Source organism: Aotus nancymaae, unplaced genomic scaffold, assembly GCF_030222135.1.
Source record: "Aotus nancymaae isolate 86718 unplaced genomic scaffold, 86718_ANA_hifiasm-v0.15.2.pri h1tg000053l, whole genome shotgun sequence".
NCBI classification, from domain to species: Eukaryota; Metazoa; Chordata; class Mammalia; order Primates; family Aotidae; genus Aotus; species Aotus nancymaae.
The window spans coordinates 29,222,189-29,238,876 of record NW_026988467.1 but is presented as its reverse complement, the minus strand read 5'-3'; the positions used below and the strand labels follow the sequence as shown (position 1 = coordinate 29,238,876).

Genomic DNA, 16,688 nt, shown 5'->3' with positions numbered 1-16,688 from the left:
CTCAGCTCCCTCTGGCCCTTACTCTCAATATCAGGTTAATCCCAGGTCCCATCAATTCTGCCACTTCCTCCAAAGTGTCTCTGCAGCTGCCACTCCTCTCCACTCCCACAGCCCCCACCCTGTCCCCAGCCCTCACCTCATCACCTCTCACCTGGATTACTGCAACAGTCTCTGAATCTCCACTCTCACCACCCCACCCACCCCTCAACCTGTCCTGCCTGCACCTGCCCCCACCCTAGAGCCATCTTCCTAACACACTTTTGTAGGCTCCTCCCTTGCTCAAGCACCTTCACTGGCTCCCTATGGCCTGCAGACTCCAGTCCTCGCTGCCTGCCTTGTACTCTCTCCTTCCTCCTCTCACAGACTAATGAAATGGACAAGTACTCAAGCTCCAATCCCCACCTGGGCCTGTCACAGCAGAGGCTGAGGCCGAGGATGACTTAGGATCTCAGCACAAGTAAAACCAAAGGTACTGAGGTTTACATTCATAATGGAACCTCAAGAGAAGGAACTTCAACCACTTTTCCCTTCTACCTCCATGCTCAGTCTCAACTCCATAGCCTTTTTTTTTTTTTTTTGAGACAGAGTCGTGTTCTTGTCACCCAGGCTGGAATGCAGTGGCTCAGTCCTGGCTAGCTGCAACCTCTACTTCTTGGGTTCAAGCGATTCTCCTAACTCAGCCTCTGAGTAGCTGGGATTACAGGCGCCCACCACCATGCCTGGCTAGTTTTTGTATTTTTAGTAGAGAGGGGGTTTCACCATGTTGGCCAAGGTGGTCTCAAACTTCTGACCACAGGTGATCCGCCCCCCTCAGCCTCTCAAAGTGCTGGGATTACAGGTGTGAGCCATTCACTTATTTTGAGAAAGGGTCTCAAGCCCATTCACTTTTTTTGAGAAAGGATCTCACTCTGTCACCCAGACTGGGGTGCACTGGTATGATCGGCTCACCACAGCCTTGACCTCCCAGGCTCATGTGATCCCCTCACTTCAGCCTCCCAAGTTGCTGGAACCACAGGCACACGTGCAACCATGTCCAACTAGTGTTTTATTTTTTGTAGAAATGGGGGGGTCTTGCCATGTTGCCCCAAGCTGCTCTTGAACTCCTGGGCTCAAGTGATTCTCCCACCTCAGCCTCCCAAAATGCTGGGATTACAGGTGTGAGCCACCTTGCCTCACCTCAACTCCATGCCTTTGCTCCAGACCATAGCCCACAGCTGAAAGGAACCCCCAGTTCTCTTATTTCATCAACAATTTAGGACTAATTTCAATCCTGTGGTTACTTCAAAGACCAAATTAGGACCATCTCCTCAATTTTCTAAAGCTGACCCCAGCCCAGAAGGCTTTTGATATATAGTCTAGAATATTCCTAGCCCCCACACTTAATTTCTGTGTTGTCTTGCCATTACTTTCTAATTTTTTTCAGAACATCTTAAAGCCTGAGTTGACTCATGAATTGCAGCAGGAGCTGGAAGCTCACAAGGGTTGCTGGAAGCCCCAGGCCACTTTGTCAAGGGCCAGTAGGCAAGAGACTATAAACACAGCCTTCTTATCTTCTTTCTCCTCCATCACATATGGTCACAAGTCTGGGCCCACAGTTCCTAGGAAACCATCAGATCCGAGATGCCATCAGAGGACAGATGAAGAGCCCCAGCACTGCCCCCTTAGTGCAGATTCTAGGAGAGACAGGTAGGCATAGATAGGACTTTCAGGACTGCTAGGGCAGGGGGAGTGCTGGAAGGTCCTGGAGATTCTCATTAACACTTACCTTCTGAGAAATCCTCAAAGAGTCTAACTGAACTTAGTTAACCCTTTTCTTGCTGTCATTTTGATTATATTACTACCTAAAACCACCAGAGGCAAATGACCTTGGACAAGTCCCTCTTTCTGGGACCTCAGTTTCTTCATCCATGAGATGGCTAGCCAGACAGTAAGGGTCCCAAGAAGTCACCTAAGGCTCCAGATTTCACAGACAGGCCCCTGTAGGAGCCAGAGTGGTCCAGAGAAGCAAACGGAATCTGCTCAAGGTCACCAGAGCTTATTCCAGAGGTTCATTGAGAAGAGAGGTCCCCCACTTCCCAGCCCAGGCTCTTTCCATCACCCACTCCATGGAGCGATGAGATCATCAAGCTCCGGTTCGGAATCTCTAGGAATGTGGGCCATCCTGGGAATACACCCGTGGATTCTCCCACCACAGCAGGGCCCCCTTCACCCCACCTCCTCTGGGATTCCCTCACTCCCCCAGACCAACAGGTACCCCTAGGGTGCCTGCCTATGTTGAAGACCCTCTATCTTGGGGAGGGGGAATGAATCCATCACCCTGCCCTTCCCCCATCTCTGGATTCACCAGTAAGAAAACGAGGCACTCTCGGTGGCCCCTCCTCCAGCACCCCTCGGGGATACCCTGAACTGTCGCACTTGCTGGGGGAAACAGGAATCCCATCTCCCCACCCTGGGGTTGGAGGCCTTCCCCATTCCCTCCCCTCCCCCTTGGAGCCTGGAATGTGACCCGCGGAGGGATCCCGCAGCAGCCGGCAAGGGCTGCGTTCCAGCTCGGTGGCTGCATTGAAAGGGGGGAGATGCGGCGGCGACCTCGGGGACCGCGGGGGACGGAAGGGAGAGCGGAGAGAAGCCGCGGTGGCGCGGGTGGGGGTAGGGAGGGAGCCAAGAAAACCAGTCCGACTCCCGATCGCGCCAGATGGAGGCGGTCCCGAGCCTCCAGCCCCGGGTTTCCAGCTTCTCCCTTCCACCTTTGTCTCCCCTCCCTCCTACAAACTTTCAGCCTTCAGCCTGTTGGGGGCTAAGATCTGGGGAATAAGCGTGTGTGTCGGAGTGCCTTAGGGTCTGCTGGGAGCCTGAGTGGGAGTCCGGTTGGCTGTACAGTTACGAACCTGTGTGTACATCTGTGTGCCTAAGACGCTGGGCAACTGTACCCACATGACCGATGTGTGTGAACGACTGTGTGCCTGTGTCTGGATTTATGCGGGGGTGTAGTCCGTGTGGCTGTGTAAACTGCATGCATAGGTATACATGTACCTGTGTCTCAGGCTCTGTGCGTCCTACTGCGATGGTGCGAGGGTGTGATGGTGTGTATGCTCCTGTGTCTGCGTGTCCGTACATCTGAGTGGGTGTCGTGCGTGTGACCGTGTAAACTGCGAACATGTACGTGTGCCCATCCGTGGGTATTACCGTGTACGTGTGTCTCCGTGTGCCTGAGGGGTGGGGTCTGCGCGGGGATTCCCGACCCCCCACACTCACACCCTCCAGGCCCCGGGAGGGGGCAGCAGCGGTGGCGACGGCCGCAGCAGGGACCCTCCTCCCTGCCTGCCCCGCCCCCACCCCGGCCCCTACCTGCGGGCCGCTTCGCCGACCGCCCGAACCGCCAGAAGCTGCGGACCCGGGGACCGCTGGGGGCCTTCCTCTTGTGGTGTGAGTTGCCCATGGCGGGCGCGGGAACTGGCGTGGGAACCCAAGCGCGGCCCAGCCAGCCCGGCCGCCGGGCCCGCAGCCCCGGGAGGGAGGCAGCGAGACTCGCGGGCGGGCACCGCGGGCGCCCCCAGCCCCAGCTCGACCACGCCCCCGAGCTCTGCGGCCAATGGCCAGGCCGGGGGTGGGGCCGGATGAGGGGCGGGGCCTGGCGCGCATCCCGTCGGCTCCGCCCCTCCCGGGACCTGGAAGACCTGCTGAGCCGCCCAGCCTAGAACGCTCAGGGGAAGGCCCGGCCGGTCCAGGCGGGGCAAGAGGGTCGCCCGCCCGTTCTCTCAGCCCAGAGGCTAGCTACGGCTCTGAGGAGTGCAAGGGAGCTAGGAGAAGACGGGTCTGAAGCCCTGCTGCCGCTAGAGCCCACAAGTCACCTCCCCATAAGTGTCACGTGCGTGTGTGTACAAATGTATCGAACTGACTGTATTTCTGTAGTTATGATGTTCAGAATAATAGTAGCACCCTTTTACTTAGTGTTTACTATGTGCCAGGGTCTGTGCTAACTGCTTTCATGCATTACTTCATTTTATCCACAATACAATTGTGTAGGGTAGGTATTTTTTTTTTTTTTGAGACAGAGGCTTGCTCTGTCGCCCAGGTTGGGGTGCAGTGGCGCACCCCAACTCTGCACCCTCTGCCTCTGCAACCTCTGCCTCCCGGGTACAAGAGATTCTCCTGCCTCAGCCTCCTAAGTAGCTAAGATTACAGATGCACTCCACCATGCCCGGCTAATTTTTGTATTTTTAGTAGAGACGGAGTTTTGCCATTTTGTCCAGGCTGGTCTCAAACTCCTGACCTCAAGTGATCCACTCACTTCAGCCTCTAAAAGTGCTGGGATTACAGGTGTAACGTAAGCCACCATGCCAGGCGTAGGTAGGTACTTTTATCATACCCATTTTACAGATAGGGAAATTGAAGTTCTTTGAAGTCAACTGACTGGCCCAAAGTCAAACAGCATTAAGCTACAGAGCCAGGACTCAGACCCAGACTGTGATATCCACTGCTCCATGCTACCACCTCTTCTGCTTATCTTTGTCACTGCCTGACCTTGAAGGCAAGCATGTAATTGAACATTTGTAATTGAGTCCTTGAGTGTGGCTGTGTAGTTGTGTATCTGTGACCCTAAACATGTGGGTTCCTCTCTTAGAGTTCATCTCTGTATGAGCTGTGTCCATATAATTGAGTCTGTTTTCATGTCTGGATGAGTGCTTTTGTGTATTTGGCTATGTAATTGTGACTGTCTCAGGGTGGGTGAATATCACTGATTTTTGTGTATTTGAGTAATAGTTGGCCTGTGCGCATGTATGGGTAAATATGTTTATCTTTTTTTTTTTTTTGAGACAGAGTCTCATTCTGTTGCCCAGGCTGGAGTGCAGTAGCGCCGTCTTGGCTCAGTGCAACCCCCACCTCCCAGGTTCAAGAGATTTTCCTGCCTCAGCCTCCCAAGTAGCTGGGATTATAGGTGCATGCCACCACACCCAGCTAATTTTTGTATTTTTAGTATCATGGAGTTTCGACATGTTGGCCAGACTGGTCTTGAACTCCTGACCTCAGGTGATCCACCCACCTTGGTCTCCCAAAGTGCTGGGATTATAGGCATTAGCCACCATGCCCAGCCAAATATATTTATCTCTAAGACTGTAATTACAGCTGGGTGCAGTGGCTTATGCCTGTAGCCCCAGCACTTTGGGAGGCTGAAGTGGGAGGATCTCTTGAGCACAGCCATTCAAGACCAGCCTGGGCAACATAGTGAAACCCCATATCTACAAAAAAAAAAAAAATTAGCCAGGCGTGGTGGTGTGTGCCTGTAGTCCCAGCTGCTCTGGTGGCTGAGGTGGGAGGATTGCTTAAAGCCAGGAGGTCAAGGCTGCAGTGAGCAGAGATTGCACCACTGCACTCCCAGTCTGGACGACAGAGAGAACCTATCAAAAAAAAAAAAAAAGGACTGTAATTACATGTGCTTTTGTGTGCCTGTATGGCTGTGTAATTGTGTTTATTGAGTATATGCCCATATCTACAGTTGGTTGTGTATGTAATGGGACATGCAGGCACACAGATACGGGTATGTGAAACCGACCACATCTGTGTACCTCTGTGGAGCTGAGTGCCCCTCACTCATCTCCCCTTATACTAACCTTAGTTTTTATTTCTTTTTTTTTTTTTTTCAGTGATATTCTTTGCTATAACCTTAGTTTTTCAAAGCTCAAGCCAAGTCTTACCTCTTCTAGAAGTCTTCTAGGCTGGCATGGTTGCTTATTCAGATAATCATAGAATTTTGGAAGGCAAGGCCGGGCGCGGTGGCTCACGCCTATAATCCCAGCACTTTGGGAGGCCGAGGCAGGTGGATCACTTGAGGTCAGGAGTTCAAAACCAGCCTGTCCAACATGGTGAAACCCCGTCTCTAAAAAAAAAGAAAAGAATTTTGGAAGGCCAAGGCAGGAAGATCACTTTAGCCCAGGAGTTCAAGACCAGCCTGGGTTACAGAGTGAGACCCTCATCTCTACAAAAAAAATTGTTAAGGGCTGGGTGCTGTAGCTCATGCCTGTAATCCCAACACTTTGGGAGGCCAAAGTAGGTGGATCACTTGAGGTCAAGAGTTCAAGACCAGCCTGGCCATCATAGCAAAACCCCGTTTCCACTAAAAAATAAATAAATAATTAGCAGCCAGGCGTGGTGGCATATGCCTGTAGTCCCAGCTATTCGGGAAGCTAAGGCAGGAGAATCACTTGAACCTGGGAGGCAGAGGTTGCAGTGAGCTGAAATCAGGCCACTGCACTCCAGACTGGGCCACAGAATGGAAAAAAAAAGAAAGAGAAAGAGGTAAAAGCCTTCTTCTAGGCTGCCTGGGGCTCCCACCTGTGTCTTCATCACAGGTGTCCTTTGTCAAAGGACCTGCCCAGGGCCCCACTGCCTGGACAATGACTCCTCTTTACCATCACTTCTGCCCTGTCTCTCCAACTAGAGGCAGCCTGGTGGAGCAGAGAGAGCACTGGGCTGGAAGTCTAGAGCCCCCAGTTCTAGGCCCCACATGGCTTATCCTTCCTGCACTGGAACAAGCCCCTCCACTGCACCATGCTCCTCCTATGCCAGATGATGGCTCCAGCACAGCCTGTTCCCTCCCTGCAAAATGGGAGAGTCAAAACTAAACTCAACTCTCTCTGAGGCCCTTCTCTTGCTAGAGTCTCAGGTTGACAACAGTGCAGTCCTTGAAAGGCTGGCAAGTTATTCACCCATAGAAAATATTTAATGACCAGACAATGTGTACCAAGCTGCATGTACTTTGCACAGAGAAAAGGGTCCTAGTGTCAAAGCTGAAAAAGACCTCAGAGATCTGCTAGCCAATTCCCTGAATGTATATAGAGAAACTGGGGCCCATAAAAAGGACAGTTAGTATGGGGGAGCAGAGGGAATACCTAAGGATAAAGTCTAAATTTCTTGGCATAAGTGAGGACAAGTATGTGAAGAGTCTCAAAGGATGTCTGAAGTGTGGCAGGTGCCTTGGCCTTCACAGGAAGCCTTGGAGGAGCTGCCCCTGGCCACCAGTTCAGACCTCATCTCTGAGATGAGAGTCTTCTCATTTTCAGAGCTACAACCACACAAAACTGCTTGCCACCCTCCAGCACACAACTCCAGGCCTTCACACCTGCCATCCCCCCTTCCACCTTGGACTGAAAGGTGCCTTCTCATTCTCAATGCCCTGCTCTACATGCTGCTCCTCCATGAAGTCCTCCTTGCACCCCCTACTCCCCCAGCTCAGTGCTCCCTTACTGAAGGCCCCACAGGCATTCGTGCTGCCTTCTGATATAGTACTGATCACACCCCAGGGCTCCCCTGCACCCCGTGTAACACCTTCCCAGCCTTCAGACGATGGTTTTAGTATCTGCCTTTCCTACCAGAACATAGTTTCCCCAAGAGCAGTGATTGTCTAACTCCTCTTAGGAACCCCAGGCTCAGCACACAGTAGGTGCACCTATGTGTTTAATAGAAACTGGTGGAACTGGAGATGGTGGGGCTTGTAGATTAGCTGTAGTAGCAACAGTGATGCTTGCATACTGATGGAGGTAGTGATGATAGTGCATAAATACTTTCACTGCAAAGGCAGTGCTTGCTCCAGGATCTGGTGGGAGGAGTACTGCCCACTGCCAAGAACATAGGAGAGGCTAGGCTAGGACTGGTGGGAAGAAGTAGGTGGTATGGAAGACACATGGACCAGAACTCCAGGAACCACAAGAGTGAGCTGGAATGCCTCGTGACCCTCTTAGAAAATGGTGGGGAAGGCCAGGCGCAGTGGCTCATGCCTGTAATCCCAGCACTTTGGGAGGCCAAGGCGGGCGGACCACCTGAGGTCAGGAGTTCGAGACCAGCCTGACCAACATGGAGAAACCCCATCTCTACTAAAAATACAAAATTAGCCGGACGTGGTGGCACATGCCTGTAATCCCAGCTATTTGGGAGGCTGAGGCAGGAGAATTGCTTGAACCCGGGAGGCGGAGGTTGCGATGAGCCGAGATCATGCCATTGCACTCCAGCCTGGGCAACAAGAGCAAAACTCCTCCTCAGAAAAAAAAAAAGAAAATGGTGGGGAAGACCTCACCTAGCTAGACTTGGAGAGGGAGGTGTCCTAAGCAGACAGGAGGCCTCACTTAGTAATCTCTCTACCAGGAGCCTGCTGGGAATCACATACTTTGCTGCACAATTCAGGGTTTCAATCCTTTGTGGGCTGAGCTGTCTCTGTCTCCCCTTCCATGCCAAGCACAGAGCTGGGCACCCTGTGAGTGGGGCTGACAGTCCTTTAACAAATCAGCCCTGCAGAACAGTGGAGCACAAGGGCATAAAGTACAGTGGGGTATAACTAACGATGGGGGAGGCGGACAGAGATTTCACTCCTCCTACCCAAGGAAGCTGCAGGAACTTGGCTGACTTCCCCAAGTCTGCAAACGGGCTGGAGGTGGCCTTGGGGTCTGCACAAGGAAGGTGTGTGTCCCTGCTCCTCCAACCCTGCCATGTTCACTGTGGCCCAGATAACATACAATGCCTCCTCTTATTCGTTTTCTTTAGCATGTGACAGGCCATGAGCAGCTGAGACAGCTTTGAGGGTCTGGAGAGAGAGGGATTTCCAAGGAGCAGGTGCTGAGGGGAGACACTCTGCCTTCTGCTGACAAGAGAATGTGGATTTTGGGGGCCACAGGGCTTGGCCACCCCAGTTCAGCCCTTGCTAGGAGTCCTGCTTCAGGAACGGCAGGGAGGGAATAGTCGGGGGAGAGCACACTAATTGAGAGTCCCTTTCAGGCCCGAGGGGAATTTCCAAGAGAAGGGTGAAGGAGAGACAGCCGGAAGGAGCCCCTGAAGGTGTCAAGGGGAGGGGAGGGGAGGGGAGGGGAGGGCAGGGGAGACTCCCTTGGCCTCACTTCCTTCTCAGCTCTTCCCACCCCTGGCAGAGGCACCTCTCTGGGATGGGATTTTCCATTTGAAGTCTGAACAAAGGAGTGAGGAAGCTGAAGTCCTGGCATGTGTGGGCTCCTCTTCTGCCTCTGCCTCTGACACTAGATGGCCATGTGACCTTGGGCAAGTCACTTCCTCCTGTGGGCCTCAGCTGCCTGGCCTGTATGTGCCATGAGAGCTCCCTATGACATCTCGGGCCATCAGCTCCAAGAGTCTAGGATCCAGAGATGCCCATCTCTGGGGGCCTATACTGGAGCATTACCTATCACCCAAGGCCACTTAGCCAGGCCTTGTGCTGGCCAGGGCAGAGGGAAGAGTCAGTCAATCCAGTCTCTGCCCTTTTGAATACTCAAAGGAGTACAGCAATCCCTGGACCCCACAGAGCCCCAGATAACCAGCTGGTCCCAAGCCCCTAGCAGGTGCCTTGCCTGACGCCAGTGCCACAAACCCTTCAATCCCAGCTTACTTTCATATTTCCACTTTAGCTCAAGTGCCACCACCCTGGGGAAGGCATCCCTGACCTCCCCCAGAAATCGCTGTGCTTTCCCTTGTCACAGTTTTTAACCATTAATTGCTTGTTCAGTGTAGTACTTTCCCCCCTACACACACACTCGTTGTGAGGTTCATGGCCCAGGTCTTTGTCTCTCTTATTCATCCCCAGGACAGTGCCTGGTACATAACAGTTACACAGGAAATATTTGTGAAATAAATGAGTGAGACACCCTCTCCGATCTGGACCCTAGGAAGAAAGTGTCCATCCTTTCACAGGGGTTTGGGGGAGACAGAGCAGCCACCCTGCCATGCTCTTTATTTTTTACATTTCTGGGAAGCCAAAATGTCACATTCTTATTGAGAAACCCCAGATTTCTCTGGGGAAACCACTCCCCTATTGGATGTATCTCATAGCAGAGGGAACTCAGCCCCTATTACATTGGTCCAGGCCCCAAGTAAGGACACTGAAGTGCCCTTTACCCAAGAAGAAAGTGGCCGGAAAAGCATATTCTGTCCAACCCCAACTCTCTTAAGCATCTTGCTCTAGGGTCTGGGGGCAATAACTTCCCCTGGGAATATGACAGAGATGATACTGACACGAGGCCTTGAGGGCTGAATAGGAGTTCACTGGATAGCAAAGTGAAGGCGAGCACATCCCAGACAGAAGCAGCAGCGTGGGAGCTGACACAGAAGGGGAAAACACATAGAGCGTTTACTGAAGGGCAAACAGATACCATCCTGACCTCAGAAGGGCAAGGTGCCCAGGACCCCAGATACTTTGGACTCTCACTTTGCTTTGGAGCTATCTAGGCCCCTTCCTCAGCAGGGAGAAATGGCATTGTTCATACCGGACTCTCCTTACCCACCTTCCTTTTTTTTTGAGTTTTGCTCTGTCGCCCAGGCTGGAGTTCAGTGGCATGATCTCAGCTCACTGCAGCCTCCGCCTCCTGGGTTCAAGTGATTCTCCTGCCTCAGCCTCCCAAGTAGCTGGGACTACAGGTGCCTGCCACTATGCTCAGCTAATTTTTGTTTTTTTAGTAGAGACAGGGTTTCACCATGTTGGCCAGGCTGGTCTCAAACTCCTGACCTCAAGTGATCCACCCGCCTCAGCCTCCCAAAGTGCTGGGATTATAGGTATCAGCCACCACTCCCGGCCACCTTACCCACCTTCCTATGACATCCAGGCCATTGGGTCTCAGTGTCTTATCTGGCTAGTGGGAGGTCAGCTCTCCTTTCCTGGACAGAGCTCCCATCCCCATGCCTAGCCCCCAGCCCTTACAGGCTTGCTCCCTCAGCGCATTCTCAAACCCACAGAATCCTAGAACTAGCAAGAGTCTCAGAGGCTATTAAACCCCATCTTTGTCAAGGCAGGGCATGTCTGGTCCCAAGAGGGCCAGGACTTACCCAAGATCATACAACAGAGCAGAACTCAAACTCAGGGTTCTCTCCACAACTTCATGCCATCCAAGGACAGTCCTCCCTGAGTGGCCAGAGGGAACTTGGAGAGGCCACAGTGAACTCACTGGAGTTAGCATGGGGCTAAGTCACCTAGGCCTGGGAGGGTGGCTCTCAAATTCTCAGTATCAGAGCCACGACCACTCCCACCCCTTAGCCACTGCCCACTGCACAAGAGAAACCCTCAGGAGGACTACATACCCCTTTCCCTAAAACTGGTTTTGTCTAAGACTCTAGAGAGGTTACCCCCTCCAGAATCAGAAACACAGGCATCATCTGGATCACAAGGTCAGGAGTTCAAGACCAGCCTGTCCAGTAACAGTGAAACCCATCTCTACTAAAAAAAATACAAAAAAAAGGTAGCCACTTGTGGTGGCCCACGCCTGTAGTCCCAGCTACCTGGGAGGCTAAGGCAGGAGAATCACTTGAACCAGGGAGGCGGCGGTTGCAGTGAGCTGAGATTGCACCACTGCAGTCCAGCCTGGATGACAGAGTGAGACTCTATCTCAAAAAAAAAAAAAAAAAAACCCCGAACAGCCATCATCATATAATTTTGATTTTTGTAGAGTGTGGCCTCTGGAGGCAGACTGAGTGGCTCCATCTTTGTGATGCTGTGAACCTCACTTCCACATAGATGGGGACCTTGCCTGCCTGTTCCTCCTGCATTCTCATCACCTTGAATAGTGCGTAACACTAGAGTAAAGAATATGTCTTCTTCAAATAAATGAAGCTGAGTGACCTTGGGCTACCTTTTTCTTACCTACAAATGGTGATAACTGTGCACCTCACAAGTTGCTGTAAAAACCAGGCAAGACTTTGATGAAAATGCCTGGCCAGGGTAAACATAGCATGTAGCAGCTTCCTGTTACTTCTCTTCCCATTCAGATTAGTGAGGACCCTGCCCTCCTTCCGTAGGCTGCTCGCCTCCTCCAGAAAGCCTCCCCTGATTATCTTCTGGGCTCCAGTCCTGGCATCTATCCCAGAAACACTTCCTACCCACGCACTTGTCTAGAGTCCAGGTGGTATTTCTGGAAGATATGGATTCCTGTTTGTTTTTGTTTTTTTAACTTTTTCTTATGTCTGAGTCCTCCTGTAGGAAAAGGTGAGACTTTACCCTCTGTGAATACCCCTCAATAATCATCATCATCATCACGGGCATCTGGATGAACTTAGCTAATGCCCAAGTCCTCAGCAGCATAACAGCAGCAGAAACCTGCTGCTAGCTGCACCTTGATCCACAGTTCACAACACGCTTGCACGTCTGTTAGCTCATTTGATCCTGGAAAGGCCCTTATAAAGCCAGGATTTATTATCCCTATTTTACAGATAAGGAAACTGAGACTTGGAGGGGTGAATAACCTGCCAGCATCACGTAGCTTGAGAGGAGAGGACCAGGGCAGCAGAGTTGTTCTTAAGCCTCAGAGCCCATTCCTTCCAGACTGGGTACTTAGAGCTCAGGTAACTAAACTTATAAACACAGTCATAGCAATCCCTTGCGTTTCTATGGCAGCTTCTCTTTAATATAATTTTCTTCTTTTTTTTTAAGTCTCACTCAGTTGCCCAGAGTGGAGTGCAGTGGCACAATCTTGGCTCACTGCAACCTCCGCCTCCTGGGTTCAAGCAATTCTCCTGCCTCAGCCTCCCAAGTAGCTGGGACTACAAGCACCTGCCACCACACCTGGCTGATTTTTTGTATGCTAGTAAAGATGGGGTTTCACTGTGCTGCCCAGGCAGGTCTTGAACTCCCTTGGCCTCCCAAAGTGCTGGGATTACAGGCGTGAGTCACCACACCCAGCCTTATTTTATGTGTGTGTGTGTATGTGTTTTGAGATGAAGTCTTGCTTTGTTGCCCAGCCTGGAGTACAGTGGTGTGATCTTGGCTCACTGCAACCTCTGCCTCCCAGGTTCAAGTGATTCTCCTGCCTCAGCCTCCTGAGTAGCTAGAACTACAGGTGCGCGCCACCATGCCCAGCTAATTTTGTATTTTAGTAGACATGGGATTTCACCATATTGGCCAGGCTGGTCTCGAACTCCTGACCTCATGATCCGCCCGCCTCAGCCTTCCAAAGTGCCGGGATTACAGGCATGAACCACCATACCTGGCCAATTTTCATATGCTCTCTTGTGAGAATCTTGGTGAGACAGAAAGGTCACAGCCCCATCAAGGCAATGTCCAGCCAGAGGATTCTCCCTTTCTTTTCCACAAGACGGTGGTGGAGTTCAGGGAGCCCAAAGAGAAGTTGCTTTTCCTGCGTCATGAGGCTTGCTAGCAGCTGGGCCAGGATTTAAACTCTCATTGGCCTGACTTTGATACTCTGCCCACTCTATCAAGTTCCCTCACTTCTCTCTGGGCCATTTCCCATCTGTAAAGTGAGTTGGATGAGAAGATCTTCAAGCCTTACCTGCTGCTTTATGTCCTTGGGAGAATCATGAAAACAGTCTCCAATTTTGAGGCAGGTGATTTGAGTTTATTTTTTTATTTTTTATTTTATTTATTTATTTATTTTTTTTTTTTGGTGATTTGAGTTTAAATCCTAGTTTGGTCAAATCAGTCACTCACTGTCCCTGACCCTCCATTTTTTCATCTGCAAGTGAGATCTTGACACATTCAGACTAATCAATAAATGTTAGACTTCCTCTCTTCTAAGTCTGGGCAGGGTAGTGAGGTCAGCAAGGGAGTCGTGGAAGATTGGTGCTCAAAATTCCATGAGAAGCTCAGTTTTTCCATCTTATAGTAGGAGAGTCAGATTAGACAAATCAAGACCTGCATCTCACAGGTCTTTGAGCCAGAGATTGGAAGGGAGGAGATAATGATCTCCTCAGCAAAGACCCCTGACCTCCCAAGGAATCTCCTGTGTATCCCTTCTCACCTCTCCCAATCTCCATTCTGAACATTCTCCCTGAAAGAGTTAAGACTTCTTAAGGCTTCCCCTTCCTGGCCAGCGTTGCCAGTGGAGATTAGAGGGATCAGATTCATTTCTCTTAATAAACAGAAAAGAAGTTGGGCCAGGCAGGTGACAAGGAAACAATTGCAATAATAGAAGGCTGAAGTAAAAGGGAACAGGACTTCCTCCGGTTGTACCTGGGGCCACCTCCAGACCTGGGGAAACAACAGCCAGGGGCAAGGAGGTGTTGCCCATGCACATGGGCTCAAATCATGCCGACATGCTGCCCAGAAATCCCAGAGCCACCTGATACCAGACACAAGGCGAGAGGGAGGCCTGTACACTGACCCAATGACCCCAAACCCAGGCTGTTGGAGCAGTGACCTATAGGCTCAGCTTTTCCAGCCCCTTGCCTCCCAGGCTGGTCTCATAGAGGAAAAAGATCCATTGCCCTGGAGCAGACACTGTTGTTAGTCCACCAGCCTTCTGCCTGCCAATTCTGACAGTCTGACCACAATCCATCCTGCTGCAATGCCCTCTTGAATGAGATGGGGATGACTTCAGACTGAATCCCAGTGGGGCAGCCCTGGGGCAGACTCTATGTCCTGTTAGGACTGCAGAGCCTCTGGAAACACCCCTCACCCAAATCCAATCCTCCCTCAGGGTCTGGCCCAGTCATCCCAGCTCCAGCACCCTCACTTCTATTTGTGGCTGGGCTGCAGGGAAGCAGGGCCCTTATCCAAAAGGAAGATCAGGCCGGATACAATCACACAGAAAGCTTTCCACACTCTTCCTGACCCCTAAAGTGTTCCTTCTAACTCTCCCAGAAGAGGTGGTTAAAGGACACTGGGAGGGTAAACACAGGCAGAATGGGATGGGCCCGCACACCTGGCCATTTCCTCACCTCCAGCACTGCAGCAGCAGTCTAGGAAAGGTGGACTTCCAACGATGGCAAACCCCATGGGAGCTCCACCCTCTGCAAAGACTCAAGCCCTCCCCACCAAAAGGAAGACAGAAACAGGGAAAATGAGGAAAGGCCCACGAAAGAAGCTGAAGGTGACCTCAGCAAGGATGGGCCAGGTGGGCTTCCCCTCCTTTCAGGTTGCCCATCCAGGCCAGAGGAGGAGCCCAGGGGCTCAGAATCAGAAAGACTGATAATTAGCTGTTGTATTTTCAGTACCCACCCCAACGCAGGTACAGCCTCTCTATTGAGCTTGGGCCTCAGTTTCCCCCATCTGTAAGCACATTTCCAACACTGGCATGTTTCTACCAGGGCTGGAAGAAGGAGTGATGGGGAGGGGTGGGTTGGTTCACCTTGGTGAGCTCACCACCCCAGGAAGTGATGTTTGTGGTCTGGCCCAGGTGAGCCTGAGGGAGGCCAGGTGGGAAAAGCCAGCACTGTTAAGAAGCCAAGGCAGGGCACACTGCGCTGCATGCTGGGTCCTTTGTAGGGCTGGAACTCTTTATGAGTGCGGTTGACCTTCCAGGCCCGGAGGGTCCCTACCAGAGACCCAAGGCCACCTGTCTCTCATTGGCCACTGGCCAAAGTTAAGTCTCTGACCCCCTGACTCAGCAGAGGGCAGAACCTGGGTGAGCCTGGGGGAGGGGGAATCGCCTCACCGCCCTGGAGTCGGGCTGCCAGCACTTCCTGCTCTGCCAGGGGATCCCTGCCCCGGCCGGGGGTCCTCTCCCCTCAGAGTAGAGCAGGACCGGGTCTGGAAAGTGCGGAGGGCAGCGCAGGGTGGAGGTGCTCGGACTCAGCCGTGTCCTCACCGCCTCCAACACGCCGCGCGCGGACCCCCGGCAGAGCCCCCGCGTCCGGACCCTCGGCGCCGCCCCGCGCTCAGCCCAGGTGCCGACCGCCTTACCTCGGCCTTTGCCCTTGGCCCTCTTGGCCTTGTCCTCCGGCTTCTTGGCCCGGGGGGCGGCCGGTTCAGTGGCCTCGGCCCCCGCCGCCTTCTTCTTGCGCCGCTTGCCCCGCAGCCAGCTGAAAGCGCGGCGGAGGCTGGAGCGGGACTTCTTCCTGCGCGGGGGGCCGCCCGGGTTCCCCGGCTCCTCGGCCGCAGGTGCGGCGGGGGGCGCGCGGGCCGCCATGGCTGGCGGGCGGGCGGGCGGCGGGTCAGGCCCCCTGCGGCGCGGCGCCCATGCTGGAGGCGGCCGCCGGGGACGCGCGCCGGGAGAAAAGTTTGGGCGGCGGAGGCCGAGCGGGCGCGGAGAGCGGGCGGCGGGAGCGGCGCGGGAGGGGCCGGCCGGGCGGCGGGCGGGGCGGAGGCTGGCGGGGAGGGAAGGAGCGGGGCGGGAGCGGCCGCGGGGCGGGAGCGGCGCTGCCTGATGGCCCCTCCCCGCCTCCCCCAGGCCCGGCAGAGGGTGAGGTCCAGTCCCGAGAGGAGGGTCCCGGGAGCCCGGGGTCGTGCCCCCTGCCGGGGCCCGAGAGGGCTGGTCGTGGGGCCGCCCGAGAGGGGGCCCCGCGGGAGGTCGGCTCGGAAGAGGGTGATGTGGGGTGGGGACGGGAAAGGAAGGCCTTTGGAAAGGGGGAGCCAGAGGCTATGGTTGGACCCCGGGAGTCGGTATCCCAAGTTTGGGCTGGGAACAGACGGGGGATTCTGGAATGGTTTTTTTCCTGGAATAAGGGAATGTGGAGAATTCCTTCCAAGCCCCGACAGTGTTGGGAGGGGGGGTGCGTGCGCCAGGAACAGAGGCTTCAGACACGCCCAAGACCTGTGACCCGCAGTGGGCATTTCCCTCCCATCTGCTGACCGTGGTCGCCTCCTCGCTCTTTGCCACACCTTCCCCCAGCCTCCAGCCACCTTCGGTGTGCTGGGGCCCAGGCCCCCTGGGTTCCCGCTTCACCCTTTGGTGACAGGGATGACGCTAGCCCTTCCTCCGTTTACCCTGGGGCTAGGCTTTGAGGCCCCAGGGCACTTCTGCCTGGACCAG

At 53.5% G+C, this 16,688-nt stretch overlaps 1 protein-coding gene across 3 annotated transcripts in view; it reads right to left on the bottom strand.

Annotated features, from left to right (window-relative positions):
• The window catches only part of NHSL3 (NHS like 3), a 33,134-nt gene extending 17,167 nt beyond the window's left edge, over positions 1-15,967 (bottom strand). Inside the window, exon 1 of one of the 3 annotated variants that reach the window (XR_002479621.2) lies at positions 15,620-15,845. Coding sequence is in view for 2 of the 3 variants with exons in the window: in XM_021677154.2 (XP_021532829.2) it covers positions 15,620-15,845 (226 nt within the window). In the remaining variant the exon portion in view is untranslated. Of the gene's footprint in view, positions 1-3,348; positions 3,531-15,619 lie in introns of those variants that run through there. The other 2 variants (XM_021677154.2, XM_064363640.1) reach the window with 2 other exon arrangements.
• Positions 15,968-16,688: the final 721 nt, after the last annotated feature.